This window comes from Drosophila melanogaster, chromosome 3R, assembly GCF_000001215.4.
Source record: "Drosophila melanogaster chromosome 3R".
In the NCBI taxonomy this organism is placed as follows: Eukaryota; Metazoa; Arthropoda; class Insecta; order Diptera; family Drosophilidae; genus Drosophila; species Drosophila melanogaster.
In genome coordinates this window covers 8,395,197-8,416,033 of record NT_033777.3, presented here as the reverse complement: position 1 = coordinate 8,416,033, position 20,837 = coordinate 8,395,197, and the positions used below count along the sequence as shown (strand labels likewise).

At 40.8% G+C, this 20,837-nt stretch overlaps 1 protein-coding gene and 1 long non-coding RNA gene across 7 annotated transcripts in view, besides 1 other annotated feature; both read left to right on the top strand.

Moving 5' to 3' along the window:
- The window catches only part of CG45263 (uncharacterized protein), a 113,290-nt gene that overhangs the window by 61,584 nt on the left and 30,869 nt on the right, over positions 1 to 20,837 (top strand). For all 6 annotated transcript variants that reach the window (NM_001260059.2, NM_001260060.2, NM_001316568.1 and 3 more), the window contains exons 3-9: positions 13,159 to 13,286; positions 16,483 to 16,723; positions 16,845 to 16,988; positions 17,278 to 17,472; positions 17,920 to 18,068; positions 18,272 to 18,383; positions 18,460 to 18,580. In NM_001260059.2, coding sequence (NP_001246988.1) covers positions 13,159 to 13,286; positions 16,483 to 16,723; positions 16,845 to 16,988; positions 17,278 to 17,472; positions 17,920 to 18,068; positions 18,272 to 18,383; positions 18,460 to 18,580 — 1,090 coding nt within the window. The remainder of the gene's footprint in view (positions 1 to 13,158; positions 13,287 to 16,482; positions 16,724 to 16,844; positions 16,989 to 17,277; positions 17,473 to 17,919; positions 18,069 to 18,271; positions 18,384 to 18,459; positions 18,581 to 20,837) is intronic.
- Positions 1,849 to 2,231, top strand: lncRNA:CR46126 (long non-coding RNA:CR46126). Its single transcript, NR_133364.1, has one exon. It is a non-coding gene; the product is annotated as a long non-coding RNA:CR46126 (long non-coding RNA).
- Positions 3,864 to 12,971: a mobile genetic element.

The window sequence follows — 20,837 nt, the reverse complement described above, 5'->3', positions numbered from 1 at the left end:
AAAGGCAGACAAAAAGTCTGGCAAAGAGCAGAAATCTGTTGAATATCAAATAACAATCACTTGGCAAGCTAAATATATCATTATGCCTAAGTAGGCGGTCGAATGGGGAGCGAATAGTGGGTGGCAGGAGTTTTGAGGCAGCTACAAAAAGCTTAGCACATGCGAACATGCGAGGCAAAGAAATGGGATCTGGCTAAATGTGTGTGTGTGGAATGTGGGGGGATTTGTTTGTTGCCTTTATTTTTTTTTCGCATTTTTTGTTTCCTTTTTTGGGTGGCTGTTTGTCGGGGCTATCCTTTTTCGCCTCCTCATCCTGTCGCCTTTCTTTGCTACTTTTTATAATCCTCACAGCTTGCATGTTTGCTTAGCACCTACGAGGGATAGGAAGCTGCGGATGTGTCGATGATGCGGAACAGGTTTAAAAAGTTTAAGCCGGAGAATCCTGTTGTTGCGGCTGCTGCGGGGGATTCTTCTCCTTTGCTGGCTTTTATATATAATACATTTGGAAAAATTTTACAAATCATATTGCATATTTGATTTGCATACAAGATTTTTCATCGCAACTGCCAATACCTTTCCCGGGATATCCTCCCGGGTGCTCGTATTTGTGTTTCTGTTTGTGCTTGTGTGTGCTTAGGTGTCCTTGAGCTCGTTTGTATGTCGCCGAATTGCACAAGAGATTCACAAATTGCTTTCATTGATTGCCGACAAAGGCGAAGTGTGTGAGGTGAATGGAGACTTTGGTGTCCGTGTGTGTGTGTGTGTGTGTGTGTGAGTGTGGGAGAGGGTGTGGTGCGCGTAAGTGTGTGAGTGTGGGCTCGAAGCACCTTGACTGCCGCTGGGAATATTCCTTAAATTCCCGCCTGTTTCCTTATGCTCTTGGCATGTTAAACTGCTGGGAAGAGAAATCCCTGCGCCACGTTGCGTATGAGTAATGTCGCTGTGGGCCGGCAGCTGAAGAGCCCAAACAGCATTTTATAACGGACCAGATGCTAAGAGCCCGTGCCGCGACCAGTTGACCCATTTGAAATTTTTTTTTGGCTTCTACACTTGCAAGTCAGCCATAAAGTTTAGAATTCCGAGAAATGTAATTCTGGAGAACTTGAAGATGTTTTGCCAGAACGCGTTCAGTTTGCCCAAAATAGATGTGATAATAACTTTTAATCGATTGAAGAAATGTGTCCTAAAACTTGAAAGTAGTTTTCTACCAGTGTAGTTTCCCTGGCCATTTGTCGTTTGTTGCGTGCCGTGGACGTCTACGTGAAATTATTACGCTGCAATGCATCATCAAAAGTAAACAGCAGCAGCACAGCAAGAGCAGCTCGGCACTAGACAGCTTGAGGGATGGGGATGCGGATGCGGACAGCTGGTGGGGGTGCGGATGTGGGATAGGGATGGGATGGGGGCGGTTCACCAAAATGTGCGTCTGACATATTGGAGAGCGCCAAGAGCCGGAAAAGTGGAAACTGGACGGTGGGCAGTGGGTGGAACTATAAATTCAGACCGACATACGCAGCGCACAAGGGAGTCGAAAAAATAACACAAAAATGTATTTAAACAGGCTTTTATTTAACCGCTACACAATTTAAAACAAGCAATTCTAATGAATACCGAATTGCACTGCATAAAGGATACCCTGTGAAGCAATATGGTTGATTCGTTTATTTTTAAAGACTTAAATGAGTTCTTTCGTCTTTCAATATTTTCTTATATCATGTATATATGTACAAAATGGTATCGGGACCAATGATTCAATTTTAAAACTTTTGCTTTTACCAATTATACCATTTTCCAGATGCCCATGCAGGGTATCTTTGGGAAGCATCAGCAGTTAGCGGGACACTAGATGGTGGACATGCCACTAGAGTAATTGTTATCCTTGCTGGCTGTGCACAGGCACGTAAAGCCCTTAAAACATGGACCGAATAAGAGGAAGAGAGAGAGAGAGAGAGAGAAAGAGGGAGAGAGTGGCAGAGAGAGAGAGAGAGAAGACTAACAGGACGAAAGGGAACAGGCTAAACAACAACGGCACTTCACGGCACGAGCCGTGCAGCAGCAGCTGAAACAATCCTATAAGCAGCACTCAGCGGCACGCACTTGAAGCCCCGGATCCGAGGGCTCGTGCTCGTACTCCTACCAGAACCGAGACCCAAACCCAAACCCACACCCGGACCCGGAAAAGTGGAGCGAACAGTCCGGGCAGCTAAAACTGCAATCGCAGCTGGCTCCGGAATCCGGATCCTTGTCTATTTGCGTTGCCTGAGAGGACGACGACGAGCGCAGCTGGGGCGGCACTTTTCCTTTACGGCTCTCAGGCGAGTCTCAAATTTCGTTGCTACTGCTTATTTATTTTTAATATTTTTATTTGCCCTGCAAATAGCCTCCCGGCGGTTTCACTGTGTTTTATTTACATTCACTGTTGCGGCATCGCTTTATTTTTGTTTGTCAGTGGTTTTCCGGCGGAGCAAATCTTTGCATTCCAATGCGTTTCAATTAAGTGGGCCGACTTTTGTTTGGTCACGCAGAAATTAAGCAGCCCAGCCGGAATTCCCCTACAAGTTTCAAAAGTCAGGTTGTTGGGTAACTCCGCTATATAATTGAAATACAAAGCCCATTTATACGAAACGCGATAAAAAAAAAAGCGGAACCGGCGACACCGTCGGGGCAGCCTGAAATAAAGCAGCAAAGTGGCAATCACGCCAATCACGCGTAATAAATCATTGCGTGAGCGAATGTTTCCATGCACCCATTTTATAGGTACATACATACATATATATTTTCGCCCAGTTTGCGTGGCATTTGGCGAGTGAAACAGCCGTCGGAAAAGACGGAAGCTCGGCGGACTAACGGCAGTCACGTGTGTCCAACGCACGCAATAATACCAAACGTATTTTTTATACCCATACCTATGCACAACCGCCTAGCGGGAAATCAACCCAAGCACGCAGGAAAAGCGCAAGTTGACAGCCAAACAAAAGCTGAAAAGCGACGTTGGCCCATTGTGAGCGATGACAAGTGCGGATTGGCTACGCAAACAGCAATTAAAGAGGCAAAAGGCTTCAATTAATCCTTGACCTCTTGATATCGACCTTCTGACCAAGTGACTGATTTTTTCGCAGAGAACAAGATATTTCTATTAGTTAAATTAAAAGGTTATTATGTGTTTAATTTGATTTTAGCTCGTTAATTAATGAGGGGAAAATACCAGATTTATAGGTAGAAAAGCAAAGTTTAATGCATAATATCTTGAAAGGTTTCCCAATTAACAACTATAAGATATTAAAACGTAAGCTCTCAAGGATGAATTCAAGGACAGCATTTTCATCTAATAAGCCTTTTGCTCTTAAGTAATTGTCGGTGCTTTTAAGCAAGTGGAATTTCTCAGCAGGCTCTGACGTATAGCTAGCTCCCTTATCATTAGGCAACCCAAACTTGTGGACCACGCCCTACGCGTCCTTCACGCCCCCCATTGGCCCACAGAGCCCACATCCATTATCTTGAGCAAGCAGCGCGTGTAATTTTCAACCTGTAATTGGTGTAATTGAGTGCAAGTGCGGAGAAAATATTCAACATGCCAGCAATTAACATAAATTCTCCGTAGCGCGTACAAAAATAAAATAAAAAAGTGCGGAGAAAGCGACCAAATGATAATGAAAGAAACGCGCGCACACACACAAACATGCATATCTGTGGGATGAGGGGTGTGAAGATAAGCAAATGGCCGCCATTCTGTGAAGCGTTCATAATTACCCGCGTGTCGGTGTGAGTGTGTATAAGTGTAAGGATGTATGGGTGGGGGGTGGCAGAGGGCCACTGCATTGGTGTGAGGGCGTGACAAATGCAGGCAGCAATTTTATAGAAGGTGTAAAATCCCAAATAAGAAGACTTTACTCGTTGAGTTTTTGTAAGAAACTGATTTTATTTGGAAATATCTTCGGTTTAAATAGGTGACATGAGAATCGCATCTTAAAGTAAATGGCCTACGCAGAGGCCTAAGTAAATAGTCCCCGCCTTATCGAGGTCCCACGCTCGGGCACATCTGCCTATCTTGAGCGGCGAGGACCTTATCTGTGGTCTCCCACTAAGGGACTATTTTAGGAGGCGGGGAACGATCTCAAGTGACTGACTCATGTAGTGTGCACTTAAATTACATGTTTTTGAGCAATGCACCCATGTCGCCTTAGATAACAAAATCCTAAATATAATTTATCGCTCTCGATTCATTTACATAAGATATGAACGGAGCCCAAAATTGTAAGTCTTTAAATATATTCGTGTTCATGTGTGAACATTCTGCCAAAGGGCCAGCAAGCTGAGATGTACATTAGTATATTAGTTGCATTTATAACAGTAGTGGACTGTATTTATTTGATATATGTTCATTTATTTTGCAACTAAGATTTCAATGGGCCTAGTTTTTCTGGCTTTTAATTTTATTGGATTACAATTATGGTTTATATTATTTTTAATTCAACAATTTGTACTCAATTAACTTATTTTAAACATTTTGCTTTTTCTATGTAGAAGTACATTTTCTATTAAACAACGATATAGTGGACTGTATATTTTTATTTGTTATATTATTTTATTGTTTATTTACTATTGATATTTATAGTACTGGCAACGGACCTGCAAAGGTTATTGCTTGCATTCTTTGTTGCACAGCACATTTCCGTATGAAATATATTATTAATACTATCATTAGTATTAAAGCAATAATTAATCCAGCATGTCCGGAAATATGATGGAAATGTAAATCTTTCAATTTTTGATGGTTCTCTTTCATAAATTTAATTTCATTATTCAATCGTTCAAATTCCTCAGTATGATTTAATATTGATAGTTTCAGCGGATCCCAAATAATCTTCGGCGCTTCACTAACTTCTCCTATATAAGGTGTTGATAATAATTCTTCACTTTCGGACTGAATGTTATGGTGGGCAACTAGAATTTTATCGTCGGTTCTTGCCGTACAATATGGCGCAATGCTTAAAACTCCTTGCTGAGGCAAGTCAAACAATTCAATTTGAGAGCCAGTACATTGCAGACGGACTTTTGAATTCGCAGGAACCTTAAACAACCAACTACTTTTCTTTTCTAACTCTACCCAGTAACTTTTAGAGTCGACTACTGTTTTATAGATGCAGTTCGCCGCTTTATCTGGCTTTAGAGGCTGAATCTCACATGCATTATCATTCGCTGAATTCCAGGGCCAACTTCCTTTGCATATTCTCTTATTTAGTTGCCATTTCTGACATTGATTTAATGTGGCTTCCGTCATTATGTGATAGGAATCTATCTCAAAATTATAAATTAAATATTCAGACGTTGTATGCACCATTATTATCCGATCTTCATTTCGAATTGGCACCGGAATAAGCCTGAACAATTTGGATGGATGCCTGCTAAACAGAGGCACTTTTGCACTAATGATCAATTTATCGTCGATGAATAAACCCCTGGCTGTTAACAGTGTATACACCTCCTTAAGTTCCGTACCTGACCGTTTTCCTGGAATTACTAGGTTCTCCGAAAGACTCTGCTGAATTTTGGCAATTTCTTTTTTAAGCTGATTTGGCCTGAGAATATTTGTATTTAGCCTACCGTGATTAATATCAATCAACAGGCTTATAATGCCTGCTTGAATTTTTTCGCCTTCTTCAATCAATGAGTGTAGCTGTTTCGTAATCATAAAGAATTTTATTGATTCCTTATAAACATAATAATTTTCTTTAAGAACTTCTGTCATGTTCTCAATTCTTATTTGCATACTTCTAAAATTGGAGTTAACATCTTCTGTTGTTCTCTTTAATAGATTAGAAGTTGAATCAACCACAGATGTTTGTTTTTGAATTAGTTTATCAAGGTTGTTCTGGTTATCTAACAAATTCTTCATATTTTCTTCTAATTGCTCTCTATCATCTTCATCCATTATACCAAATAAAATATGATACAAGGAACCCATAAATTCGAAAGGAGCACGCTTGCTTCTAGATCTAGACTGTATCATAAACAATTTATTGTTTTCTTCAAGTTCCGATAACTGACTTTGCATATTATCTAAGACTAGACTACATTGCTCTTCAAAGCTATGAAGTCTTTCGCAAACTTTCCTCATACTTTGTATAAGCGCATTACCCTTTGTTAACATTTTAAAATATGGATCCATTTTATAATAGATAACCAAATTCCAAGAAGTACTCACAATCTCAACATCTCCTAGCGGGTCTAGATATATTGCTGAGGTTTTATTTATTTTGTCTATAGAATATCTTGGTGCTATATCTTTAGGTAATGCGCTAGAAACTTGACAACTTAACACAAACAACAACATTGCCATAATGATTCCGATCTTGGACATTCCCGATGTCGCTCTAGTTCGTCTTTTTGGCTCTTGGTCAGCCTCATTTTTGTCAACAGACTTTATTCCTTCCAAGGGACAAATTTTAGTAATGGGTCTAGTGATATATCCTTCCTGCATCTTTACTTTAGCCACTCGGACCTTATCATCATTCCCCTTATGCACCTTTTCCACCTTTCCTAAAGGCCATCTTGCAGGATGACAATTCTCATCCTTTAATAAAACTATTTGCCCTTCTTCTATATTAGGAATTTCCTTTTTCCATTTATTCCTTTGCTGGAGCGTATGCAAATATTCACTTTTCCACTTAACCCAGAAATCTTTCTTCATTTTTTGGATAAGTCTCCACCTATCCAAATTTCCGATTTTTTCATCTTCCATTGGTTCGACTATTTCTAAAGGTGGTCTTCCAATTAAAAAATGACCTGGTGTTAAAACTTCTTGTTGGTCCTTCTCACTAACTATAGTGTATAATGGCCTTGAATTTAAGCATGCTTCTATTTGACATAAAAGAGTTGACATTTCTTCGTAAGTCAAAATAGTGTCGCCGATTATACGCTTTAAATGGTATTTCATTGACTTAACTCCAGCTTCCCAAATACCTCCGAAGTGAGGTCCTGCCGGGGGAATAAAATGCCAATCAATCCTGTCCTTTTCAAGCTGCGCTGCAATCGTTATATTTTCTTGTATTGCATTAAATAACTCTTGATCTAATTTTCTTGCAGCTCCTACAAAATTTGTTCCGTTGTCTGAATAGATATTGGAACATTTTCCCCGTCTAGCAATAAATCTTCTGAGTGCTGCTAAAAATGCGTCTGAAGTTAGATCGCTTACCATTTCTAAGTGTATGGCTTTGGTGGCCATGCAAACGAATACAGCAACGTATCCTTTAAATGTTTTTTGGCCACGATTTTTTGAACATTTAACATAATAAGGACCTGCGTAATCTATTCCAGTATTAAGAAACGGGAATGTCATCGTCACTCTATATTTTGGCAAGTTACCCATTATTTGCTGAGCTGTATTTTGTTTATACCTTGCACACGTTACACATTCTCTTAAATACTTTTTCAACGAATTTTTCAACCCGAAAATCCAATACTTTCTTTGGATATAGTTTCGCATTAGGTTTATCCCTCCATGCAATGTTTCCTTATGAGCATTTTTTATTAATAAGCTTGTTAGGTGGCATTTTTCTAAAATGATTGGATGTTTAACATTAAATTCTGCATTGGAATTTTGCAATCTTCCTCCAACTCTTAGAACCCCATCCTTGTCCAAAAATGGATTCAATGACAATATTTTATTATTTGTCTTGATTTCCTTTTTGATTTTAAGGCACTTTATCTCTTGCCTAAACTGGTATTCTTGTTGTTTCTTAATAACAACTGTTTCCGCTATTCTTATCTCCTTTACTGAAATAATTGATGAATAGGCTTTATTTCTTGTTTTCATCTGCACGAATCTATTTATGTATGCTATTATACGTATAAGTTTTTCTATACTGGAATACCTTTCTATTAATTCGTAAATAGGATCATCTATTTTGTCATTTAATACTGTATTTATTAAGACAGGTTCTTCTACAGACTGCTGCCGAGGCCAAAGTTCTTTTGGGTCTGCTAGCCATTTCGGACCTTTCCACCAAAAATCACAGTTGATCAACTGGTTAGAATCCACTCCCCTGGATGCTAAATCTGCTGGATTATCCTCTGACTTAACATGATTCCATTCAGTATTTTTTAATTTCCGAATGTCATCCGTTCTTCTTTTTATAAATTTGATCTTACTTTGACCACTGTTAATCCATGCTAAGGTAATCGTGGAATCACTCCAAGCATAGATCTCCATTATATTGTCAATTGATCCTTTTAGTCTTTGGATTAATTCACTAAGCAGGTGAGCTGCACACAGCTCGAGTTTGGGAATTGTCTTCCTATTTTTTATAGGGTTGACTCTACTTTTGCTAGCTATTATATTAACATGAGGTCCTACTTTAGCATAGACTACTGCAGCATATGCTTTTTCGGAGGCGTCCGCAAATCCGTGAATCTGAATGACTGAAGAACTGTTTGAATTAATCCACCTTGGGATTCGAATATTCTCTAACAATAATAAATTTTCTTTATATTTTTCCCAATAATTTTTATCTTCTATGGATAATTCCTGATCCCATTCACTTTTATTTATCCAAAGTTTTTGAATAAAAAGTTTTCCTGAAACCGTGACTGGTGCCAACCATCCTAACGGATCAAATATTTTTGCTAGCGTTGATAACACAACGCGCTTATTTATATTTTTTGATTCATCATTACAATTTACGCTGAACTTAAATAAATCCTTTTGAGGTTCCCATTTTAGTCCTAAAGTTTTAACACATTCATTTTCGATAATATTGAGAACCTTATTGTCCCCTGTGTCCTCCACAGTGGTTAATATTTTGGAATTGTTGGAAATCCATTTCCTTAAGTTGAATCCAACTTTCTGCAATTCATGGGGAATTAATGTTATTAATTTATTAGCTTCTTCTACCGAATCAGCTCCAGTCATTAGGTCATCCATATAGAAATCATTCCTAATTATTGCACTAATAACTTGGTTTTTACATTTATCTGCAATATCTACCAGAACCCTGGTAGCCAAATATGGTGCAGATGCAGTTCCGTAAGTGACTGTGGTTAATTTATATGTTTTAATTTTTTCTTTTGGAGAATTTCTCCATAAAATATATTGATATTTTTGATCATTATTATCTATTTTAATTTGTCGGTACATCTTTTCAATGTCTGCCGAAACAACAAATTCCCATTTTCTCCATTTAATAATAATGTCAAAAATATCTTTTTGAACTCGTGGCCCAACCCACATTATGTCGTTCAAACTTTTGTTATTCGTAGTTTTTGCTGAAGCATCAAAAACTACTCTCAATTTGGTCGTAAGGCTTGAATCTCTAATCACTGCCTGGTGCGGTAAAAAATATTTGCCTTCATCACTCACTTCAATCATGTGTCCTAAATCCATGTATTCATTCATGAATTTAGTGTAGTCAACCTTAAGTTTTTCATTTCTTTTTAGTTTTTTCTCCAGATTCATGTAACGAGCTATCGCTTGTTTCTTTGAATCTCCTAAGGTGACATCCTCCTTGAATGGAATTGACACAATGTATCGCCCATCTGAATCTTTTTTTGTCGTTTTGATAAATTTATTTTCACAGATTTCAGACTCGATATCATCTTTTTCTTCTTCTTCCACTTCCCAGTAGCGATCTAACTCTTTTATTTCTATTGTTGTGGCTACAATGGTTTCTTTTCCTTTGGATTTTTTACATCCAGAAACTATCCACCCGAAATCAGTTTTTTGCCCAAGGAGACCGTCTATTTTTATAACTCCATTTTGCAGAATGTGAGTATATACGTCTGCTCCAATGATTAAATCAATGCGACCCGGTTTATTAAAATCGGGGTCGGCTAATTTAAAGTTCTTCCATTTTTTCTGATCAACATTAATCGTGTTGACTGGAAGTGCCTTCATAAGTTTTGGGAGAATAATTGCTTCAATTTCTAAATTTTTCGGAGAATTTCTTATCGAAATAACCGCTTTGTGCTTGGAGATGCACGTTCCTGTGGAAGATACTCCACTTATTTCAGTATGAGACCGAAATTTTTTCAATTTTAGAATCTGTGCAGACTCTTCTGAAATAATTGTGCTTTGAGAGCCACTATCAATCAATGCTCTTAATTGTTCAAAGCCTCCATACCTCGACTTTACTTGAATCAAGGCCGTGGCCAACAAGGCTTGACCTGTTGTTCTACACGTATTCACTTTTTCTGGATTATGACCTGCAAAGTGAAGTAACGTGTGGTGAGGTTTACGACAAGTCGAACAAAGCTGCTCGCTTATACATTTTTTACCAAACGGATGCCTCAGACATCTTAGGCAAATCCCATTTTTTCTTACCCAGTCAGACCGTTCTGCTGGATTCATTATTTTAAATTTATGGCATTGAATTAAATAATGCCCTGGTAGTTTGCAATATGCACAATTGTCACTATAATTTTTATTCTTGTTATTATTAATCATTTTCTTTACAGGTTTTACTTCCTGTGAGAATGATGATATAGAATTGAGCCTTTGCTCTAAAAAGTCCATGACATCAGAAAGTGCCTGTATTTCTTTTGTCTTTTTAACATGGCTTTCATATAAATTGAGTGATTCTTTATTGAATTTCCGAAGAATTATGTGAGCGAAAATTGCATCCACATCTTCTGGTAATTGTGCCTTTAATTTTATAATATAAATTGACTCGTTAATCGTGTCAATAAATGTCTTTATTTGCTTATTGGATTCTAAATTTAAATTTGGCATATCCATAAGCCTATTCATATGATCTGAGAATATGTTTCTTTTATTCTCATATCGCTTGGTCAAAAACTCCCAAGTGGCTTCATAATTTTCTCCAGAGCCGAGCAGTAAATGAGTAACCACATTTCTGGCTTCTCCTTTTAATGCTGACTTTAGATAATTAAATTTGAGAGAAGGACTGAGATCCTCTCTCACATGTATGAGCTCTGTAAAGAGTTCATTAAAAAGATCCCATTCTTTGGAATCACCAAAGAAGGTGGGAATCTGTATTTTAGGCAGGGTTGGTAACTCCTCCGCCTTAACAACCGTCGACATTTCAGCTTTATTTATTGTGCCACTGAGTCGACTATTAATGGCTGTAAGAATATTTTGTTTGTCAAATTCAAGTTCGCTAATTTCTTCTTCGAATAGCGAACTCTCAAAATGACTATTCACCTGTTCAATCAGGTTATCTATTTTATGCCATAAAAATTCAATTTTATTTTTCCTTATTTTAAGGAAATCTGGACTACTGTCTATTAGTTTAGACGTATCTTCTAGATATACTCGAAATTGGCCAACATTATTACGAAATGCCTGCTCTACTTTTAAAGCGTTGTTTTGTGCTATACCCTCTTTTTCAGGGTGACCACGCATTTCAAGGTTTAATGTAGGGGGAGGGTTTGATTTAGGGACAGTGTTTGATTTAGGGAAAGTGTTTTCTACCGACTCGCCCTTAATTTTTTCATTTTTATTTTTAATTTTTTCTAACACCATCATTATTAAATCATACTGCTTCGCGTTAAAATATTCATGATCGACAACGCCGATCTTTAACAAATTGCTATGATTAGCAATGAAACATTTTTGAAGCTCATTTAATTTTAGAATTTCTACATCTGTTAATGTTGGTTTTACTTCCAACTTTCTAATTTCCAAAATAATTTCGGACTGCTTCTTAAGGAATTGAATAGTCTTTTCTGACATCATTTTGAAAATTTTTTGTAATTTCTTAATATATATAGTACGTGTATATGTATTTTATATGTATTTATATATATATGTGTGTTTGGATAAACAGAAAATTCTTGTTTTGACTTAGCTGATGTCGTTGTTGTTGCTGCTGCTGTTGCTGCTGTTGTTGCTGCTGTTGCTACTGCTGTTGCTGCTTCTGCTGCTGCTGTTGTTGCTGCTTCTGCTGCTGGTAGAGGCTCCTTTGAATTTGACTTCCTTCTCTTCTTTAAGGCTCCGTCGATGTTTAAAGATGATTTTTTTTTTTTTTTTTTTTTTGGCACGTTTTATTATTTTTGTAGTCCAGTCAGATTTTTTGTTTTTTAGCCATTTATTTTGGCATTTATGCTCTTTTGGCATATACACTGCACTCTCTTTATGAGCTGATTTAATGCTATTAGAGCATTTATAAGGCACTGTTTTCAGGCACTTTTTATTTAATTAATGCTCTTTTGGCATATACACTGCACTCTCTTTTTGAGCTGATTTAATGCTATTACAGCATTTATAAGGCACTTTTGTTATGCACTTTTTAATTTCACAATTGCTGATGTATGGCCTCAAGCACGCCTTACCACAATTTATAATGGTACACAAAGCAACCTTTAGCTATAGACTATAAGGTGCTTGTTTTAAAACATAAAAGATTCTTTTGTATCTTTTGCTTTTTATATTTATACTCTGTTCCTTACCTTTGGTAGGGGGAAACAAGAGTCACTTATTTTTGCTACCTTTAGCTGTAAGATGCTTAAAGGAGCTGGCCTTTCTCTGAGTTCCTTACCTTTGGTAGGGGGAAACTGCAGAGTCGATTAAAGGCTCGATTGACCAAATGTAAAATCCCAAATAAGAAGACTTTACTCGTTGAGTTTTTGTAAGAAACTGATTTTATTTGGAAATATCTTCGGTTTAAATAGGTGACATGAGAATCGCATCTTAAAGTAAATGGCCTACGCAGAGGCCTAAGTAAATAGTCCCCGCCTTATCGAGGTCCCACGCTCGGGCACATCTGCCTATCTTGAGCGGCGAGGACCTTATCTGTGGTCTCCCACTAAGGGACTATTTTAGGAGGCGGGGAACGATCTCAAGTGACTGACTCATGTAGTGTGCACTTAAATTACATGTTTTTGAGCAATGCACCCATGTCGCCTTAGATAACAAAATCCTAAATATAATTTATCGCTCTCGATTCATTTACATAAGATATGAACGGAGCCCAAAATTGTAAGTCTTTAAATATATTCGTGTTCATGTGTGAACAGAAGGGTTACGAAATGGTAGCATACTTACATGCTCAGCGGTCTGAACCGGAAACGGAACCCTCGGCGGAAGTAGTTTATGTAAATGGCAGACCCAGCATTCCACTTTTTCCATTTGCCATTTGCCATTTGCCATCCACCATTCCATCCGCCATTTTCTCACCTCGCCATCCTTTCTTTTGCTTGCAGGATCCGAGGGATTTCAGCGATTCTCGGAGCAGCCCAAGTACACGGAGGTGAATCCCGCCGAGGACACGCTGCTCACATGCAAAGTAATCGACAAGCGCGGCACGTGCTCCTGGCAAAAGGATAACAAGGTAATTATATCAGCCCACCGAGCCCATCTATCGATGGCTCCAGTTTATAAACATTTTGATTAAACTCATAACTTGGCCAAAAGTCTCGCCCAGGCGCAAACAGCCGAACTTTGCTCGAACACTAGCACACCGAGACACATAGAAATACACACACACACACATACACACACACACAGGCTCAACGACGTGTCCTGGCTAGAAAGCTCATATCATATGCGTGGCGCGTCCTGCGGTTCAATTAAGTGTTGTTCTTTTGGCCTCCACATGTGGCGAATGTAATTTACACCCTGGCCAGGACGAGTCAATAATGAAAGTTGGCCGTGGACGCGGACAAGGGGCCAAGGGTCAGGAGTCACATGACCTGGGAACAGCACCCCAGACAGCCCTTCATTGTTCGCCGTTGATTAGAACACTGGCCGGCGCAACTTTTAATCGAAAGTGCGTGACAACAAAGGACTAAGGGGGCTTAGGGGGGGTTTGGCAGTAGATCCCTCGCCAAATAAAATATATTTTTTGTTTTTATTAATTTGGCTTATGCTGTCACGGCTGCCATTTTATTTTGCTGCATTTTCGCGCTGATCCCAATTTATTTCAGCCCAGGGCTTTACTTTTTTGTTACATGCAAATTAAGTTTTATAAGCCATTAGAAATTTAACGAAGTTTAAGCTAAATGTGTGTGCAACATTTTTTGGTTGTTTGTCGACATCATAGACCATTAAACTAATTCTACAAATGGCTTCGTTGTAAGCTCTGCTTTATTGTTCTCAGTGATTAATTGAATTACTTTGTAGGACTTGAGCTGCATGGTTGAATTTAAATCCTAATTATTTTCATGGTCAATAAGTGTCTTGTTTCGAGTGTTTAATATTCTATATAATCGAAAATGTCTGCCGAACCATAGTTCATATTTGTGTTCTGACCATTTGTTATGACCATTGCGGGCGGGTTGAGTTGATCTCAAACGACTTCGTTTGCATACCAATCCAAAGTGGCCTCATTATGGATCAGCCTCCGGCGAAGGGAATATGTTGTTGCCGTTTGTTATTCAGGGCAATTGTGTGCGTTTGAAGCATAACTTTTATTTGCCACTCCCCGCAGTGACTGCCATTCCCGTGCCCCACTTGTTGTGGTAGTTGCTTATGCAAATGCACACTGGGACTTTGGACGGCAGTCCGACGCCATTGTATGACAAAAATCAGAAAGCATTTCAAATGTCCTTTTTCATATGCTGCGCATCGCAAACTCTCGCTCTGCATCACATACTTAAATGTTTACATGCTTTGTGTCTCCACTCGAACAAGTTAAAGGAACCGAAAGGACGAAGGACGCAGGACGCAGCACACAGGACGAGGCAAACAGCATTTGCATGCATCGAGCGTCGCACACACACAAACATGCTGATGTTGCTGTTTCGGGCTTCATTTAAAATTCTTCTTATTTTTGCATACTTATTCCACTTCCCTCTTTTTCTCCTATGTGTGCTTAACGTTTCCCAATTTCCTCCATTTGGGTTTATAGTTCTGGCCATACATTCTACGTGTAGTTATCATAAGAAGCGACGTTCCAAATCGACTGGCCAAAAAAAAAATAAGAGATGAGGATGCGGCTATGTCCATTGCCGAGCTGCATTCTAATTTAGCCAAAGGATGTCTTTTGAACATTTTTCAATTCTATCCATGCCTCATCTGTGTTTTCCTTGCAGTGCACTTCCCGATAATTTCGAAGCACAAGTGGAGAATAGTCGACTATGATATCAACAACCAGGCTCAGCCATTTGAATAAAAGTAATTTTTGGCCATCGCACATTTTTTCGCAGGCCAACAAATCGAGCTCAACGATGCGGATGCCCAGGCTAAAACTCCGGAGTTTTGCCTCCAAGTTGTTGCTAGCAGTATCTATATTGAAGTTGAAATATGCAGAGAATTATGCCGATACGAATATCGATTCGAGAATGTTTTGGCAGCAATGGCAGCATCAATGGGCGAGAGCCAAATATTTGTTCGGTTCGATTTTTTATCTCCCATGCTGAAATTGTTTTTCAAGCAGTTTTGGCAGCTCGGTCGCCCATTGAGCTCATATCTTTTGTTACCGCAAAGCCTGCAAAACTTAACTTAACCCTTTGGTGCCCGGCGACCGGCCATTGATTATTCCCTGTGGCCTAAGGTCAGTGGAGTCAAATGGCATGTAGTATCTGCAGACATTTCACATGCATGCCAGCCGCAAGCTGTTTAATAAACCAGAGATACTGTATTTATGCTGGCTGGCCAGTCAACTCAAGGTGGTCAAATGCATGTCACACATTATTTTATCAGCATGGGACAAAGAAAATGCATTTGTGGCTATTTGCGCAAATTTAAGCACTAAATATCAAATGGCAGGACAGACGAGATTAGATTATGCACTTGCATGTGCTTTCCTTTTCTTTCACTGCAGTGAACTGCCTTTGAATGCTCGTTTTAAACGATTGTTATGCCATGGCGCACAAGCTCAATGTAGCAATTAATTTAACCCATTATGCCACGGACAAGTCAGACAACACTAAAAGCCCAAATGCAATTAGGCAGCTCAGTTCTGGGGGTTTTTGGGGTACGGTCCGTTCCCATAAATACTTAAATGCGAACGATGCCACGCTCAGAGATCACTAATTGTAATTTAATTTCCAATTAGCAAACAAACTAATGCCAATTTACAGACAGAAGCGACTGAAACGGCGACTCGAAATGGAGTTAAATGACACATAGTGGTTGGGTGGATAGTAGTGGCGCTGGTGGGCGGACTAGGCGGTGGAGATTCGGGGTTGGAATTCCGGGCGAGGACACCACCGTGTGTCCTCCTCACCATTGGCTCGCCGATTTGTCCGTGAATGTTTGACCAAATCGGAGAACAAATTATACGGCTGCCTGCATCGAAAAGTTAAACATGCTAAACATGTCGTAGACGACGCCCAGTTCATTTCAACGCCATCATCGTTTTTATCCCCATCCGTATCCAATCTGTATCCTTGTTCAATCGACACCGGAATAAATATCTAAATGGAAAAATGTTTATATTGAAACCAAGTTTGATAGGAGCGGAAACATCTAGTCCATTTCCATATGTACTCCAATCGTAAAAATCTTTAATAATATTACAAATTAGTATAATTGAATTTTTTCTCCGTGTGTGGAACTAAACCGATTCATTTCCTCACCCCCAGCCCGTTGGCATCTATACAAAGAAATACGAATGGGCCTCACGTATGCCGACAAGCGACAATGGAAATGTCCTGCATCTGGATCTCCATCCGCCGCCGGTGCAGCTCGGTGGCGACTGCTCCCTCTGGATCCGCTCCGCCACACTGGACTTTGACGACGGACTATGGGAGTGCCAAGTGACGGCCAGTGACTTCACCACGCAGGATGCCCTCACCAGCCAGCCGGTGCGGCTTGTCGTACGTGGTAAGTGCCTCGCATCCGGATTCTCGGTTCGATTGATTGTCCCTTACATGCTAAAATGCCCCTTAATTCACCGTTTATCCTCGAGACTTAATTGCCAAGGACACTTCTCTTTTGTTTGCAGTGGCGCCACAGCGGCCGAGGCTCGAATACGAGGCGGTCCACGTGCCGCCGGGACACAACATCACCGCAGACGCCGGCGCCCTGGCGACGGTCAAGTGCATCTCGCATTACGGCAATCCGCCGGCCACCCTCAAATGGTTTTTGGGTAAGTGCACTCCTTGGGAGCACACGCAACGAAATGTTGCCAGTTTATGTGGCGAACACGGAAAAGGGAATTATAAATGTTTGCTTTCAATTGCATTTTTTTTTTTACAATTAATAGTTTATTTTTTCAGCAACACAAATGAATATTCATTGGTATATTTATTTCAATCCAACTGATAGTACATTTTTTTTTTTGGGTGCAGCATGCCGCATTACCCCAGTGGCTGTTGTTATCCAGCGGCAGTTGTTAATGTTAATTAATTCCCATTTGCTGCTGCTCTCTCCCCCAGGCGACCAGGAGATCTCGCCCATCCACCCGCAAATGAATGCCACCGAGCCGGATAATCCACGCACCTGGTCGGCCACCTCGGTGGTGCAGGTGTCGGCGATGCGGGAGCGCCACGGAGATATACTGCGATGTGCCGCCTACCACGAGTCCTACACAGCCAAATCGGTGGTGGTGGAGGCCAGGCTGGACGTGAAATGTGAGTGTTGCGATAACGATATGCAAAACTGTGATACAGCACCTGCAGTATGAATGCGGGCCGGACCACTAAAGTGGCTTCATTCGATTTGGCTTAAAGTCAGGGCAGGGCAATCTAAGCAAGAGCCATGGAGACCGAGTAGAAGTGGCAGTGGAATCACAATCCAAATCCGAATCGGAGACAGAAAGCTGTAACAATTAAATTAACAACAATTTGCTGTAATTTCCTGTTTTGCTGAGCAATTCAAGAGTTGACTTGTCCCAAAGGACGTGGCCAGGAGCAGGACTTGCCCGGCTTGTTGACTCTGTTTGCTCGGCTGCCATTGCTGTTTCTGCAGTTTCAATTGCTGTTTTTGTTTTGCCTAACCAAGTTGAACGTCTCCATCTCCGTCTCCGTCTCCGTTTCTCTGTTTCTATTTTGTGTTCCTGTGTTCTGTTTTTCTCGCAGACGCGCCGAGCATCCGTCTAATTGGCTCACCGGAAATCGACTTGGAGGAGGACAAGGATGCCCTGGTCCTGCGCTGCGTGGCCGATGCCAATCCGCCGGCCAGCATCGTCTGGCGGCGGGCAGGTCGCTCCGAGATAGCCAGCTTGCAGGTGAGCTTAGCTTAGTTGCAGCTAAGGATGCGGATACTACCGCCCAGCTTGTTTATGTTGTTCCGAAATTGCTAGTGTCGGGTGGAGTCACCCCCTCGCTGGGAATTTATCTGAAGTGTAGCAGAAATTTGTAATTGTATTAAATTGCCCGCTGATCCAAGCCACCTCCCATCTCCTCTCCTCCTCCAATCTCTTGCCCACAGGAAACACTGCAATTGCGTCCCGTCGGGCGTCGCGATGCCGGATTGTACACCTGCCAGGCACAGAACTCGGTGGGCACCTCTGAGCAATTGTCGGTGCAGTTGGATGTGAAATGTACGTATCTTACTATTTACCTTGGACAAAGTTTTCACCCAGCTCTGCTTTCTTCTGTGCTTCCCTTTCCTTTCAGATCCCCCCAAAATTATTTCAGCTGGTCCGGATCGCCTTACCACCGCCCCGCTTTTTAGTCCTGCAGCCTTTGAGTGCCTGGCTGATGGTAATCCCCTGCCATCCTTCAAATGGGTACAGAGGTGAGTCCATTGACGTATAAGTACACTGGAAATACACATTCTTGGGTTCAGGATGGATGCTGAGTTATTGCAGCCTATTTAGTTTTAGCTACCAATACCTTTGTCAGTTGGCTTAAGTTTTTCTCTGTGTGCAGGTTGGCATCGCTGGAGTTCTTTGGCAGTTTGCGTTGCATAGTTTTGGTGGACTTCTAGGTTGCGTTAAAAACTTTACTGGTCTGGCTGTGAGCACGTGTCTTTCCCGTTCAAATAACTCGTCTTGGGACCGCTTTTTGTAGCTGGCTGAATGGTAGAGCTAATTAAACGCAACTCACTCTGCGTATGCGCAATATTTGTCTTGCCCCAGTAATAAATATGTTGTAGAAATGTTTGCACTTTATGGAATATATAGTTAAATTTAGTACCAGTATATGTAGCAAGGATTAGTCCTTATGAACAGCCTTTCCTTCTTACGTAAGCACGTTTCCTGTTGCACATTTCCTTTATATGAGGAGCCTCGCCCACTTTTCAACAGAACTGATGCTATTTCGCGTAATTTTAATTACCTGCTCAGCGGAAATTGTTTGAGACAAGGAAAACATCATAGAACACGGATTGTTTTTAAAAACACTGCAGCGGTTCTACCCTGTAATTCGAAGTACTCGTTTTCTATTCAGAAATCATTAGTATTCTGACAAAATAAAAATAAAAATAGTCATGCTTCGAGCTTAGAACTTTCTGCATCGCAATACCATTATAGAGTAATTGATATTTATTAAAGCCTATGCTTATAGTAAAGAGACTTAACGTTCGTATATAGCCATATTAAGCTAGCATAGCAAGCAGCCATCTATAATGCCTGCAGGATTAGGCTCCTTCCGTTTCTGCTTTCGTGGTTAATGCCGTCGTGCATTAGTATGCAAAACAGGCAGATTGTAGGGAAAGAATCGGAGCACTCCTCATGGCACTCCTGCCTATGGCTCGTCCTTTCTCTTTGTGCTGCGTATTTGCATCTCTTTCCGAGGCAAGGGCTTTGACGATGCCACGTAAGTACGTGATTTTTGCGATTCCATTTGTTTGCACTTGCCCCCAGACAATCGGGGCAGCATAAAACACACATAGCTACACCAGATCGTGATCGGACAGACATATATGTAGGATATAGGAGAATGGGAAGTTGTTATGCGAAGGTGTCGTCATCTAATAACGAATGCCACATGCAACACATTGACGTGTTGACTTAATGAAGCGAATGTGCGCGTGTTTATCAGAAATTAAATGTCAATTGTTGAAAACTAATTTCCACGCATGTTCTCCAAACACAAGCGCCAACCTACCTACTCTGCCTTCCATGTCTGCCCACTGCCACCCACCGAATTAAATGGCGCGTGCCGTGTTGGGTAAACAGCGGGAGTCGCCCAGTTGGAACCAGTGGGTAATAAATCAATGCCACGAAGTGAGCCGCTGACAGGCCGAGCGACGTATGCTCGGCAGCTCCTTAATCTCCTCCCAGGTGGTGTCCTTGTGGCCTTCGGCCGAGCTGCAAGTGCAACTGCTGCGCGGGCGGCTTGCAAATGAGGTACCCAAGGACACGACACAGGACACGAAATCCTGTCACTTTGATTTACGTGATTTCACCGCTTTCTCTCACTTGCTGGACCTTCGAGAACTAGAGACGAAAAAAAGAAGAGCGCTTGCCAAACTTTTTCGACTTGGCAGATTTGCATTTGAATGGCTTTCTAATTTATTGCCTTTAATTGCCGGTTGCCAGGGACCGCCTTAAAGATCCATGCTCCCACTTAAAGCACCATCGAATGAATGTATTGGCTGAACTGCTGTTTTTTTCCCATCTTTTTATGCGGCTCCCTCAAAAGAATCTGAGAGCCCAGAGCATTTCGCAGCTTGAAAGGCATTTCTCATATTAAAAATGTATCAAATATTTCTGTGAGCCAGCTCTTTGGCCCACCCGTCTGTTAGTCGGAGTCGGGCAGCCTGCACCAAAAAATAACTCATACGCATACGCAATTTTCAATATTGCCAAGCAAGGATTGCAGCAGCATGAGGACACATGGGAAAAGGCTGGGGTCCGGAGGAGGAATGTGGCATCCTCCGTTGCATGCATCAGTTTCATTTTGCTCGACTGCGAGCAGCTCAAAGAGCGGCCTGCAAAGTGCGCTCCATGCCGAAGTCCGTGACCAGATGGAATCCGTATATTAGTTGCCCATAATCATAATCAATTGCCACACGTACAACTGGCTTTTTGCATCGATACATCGAATCC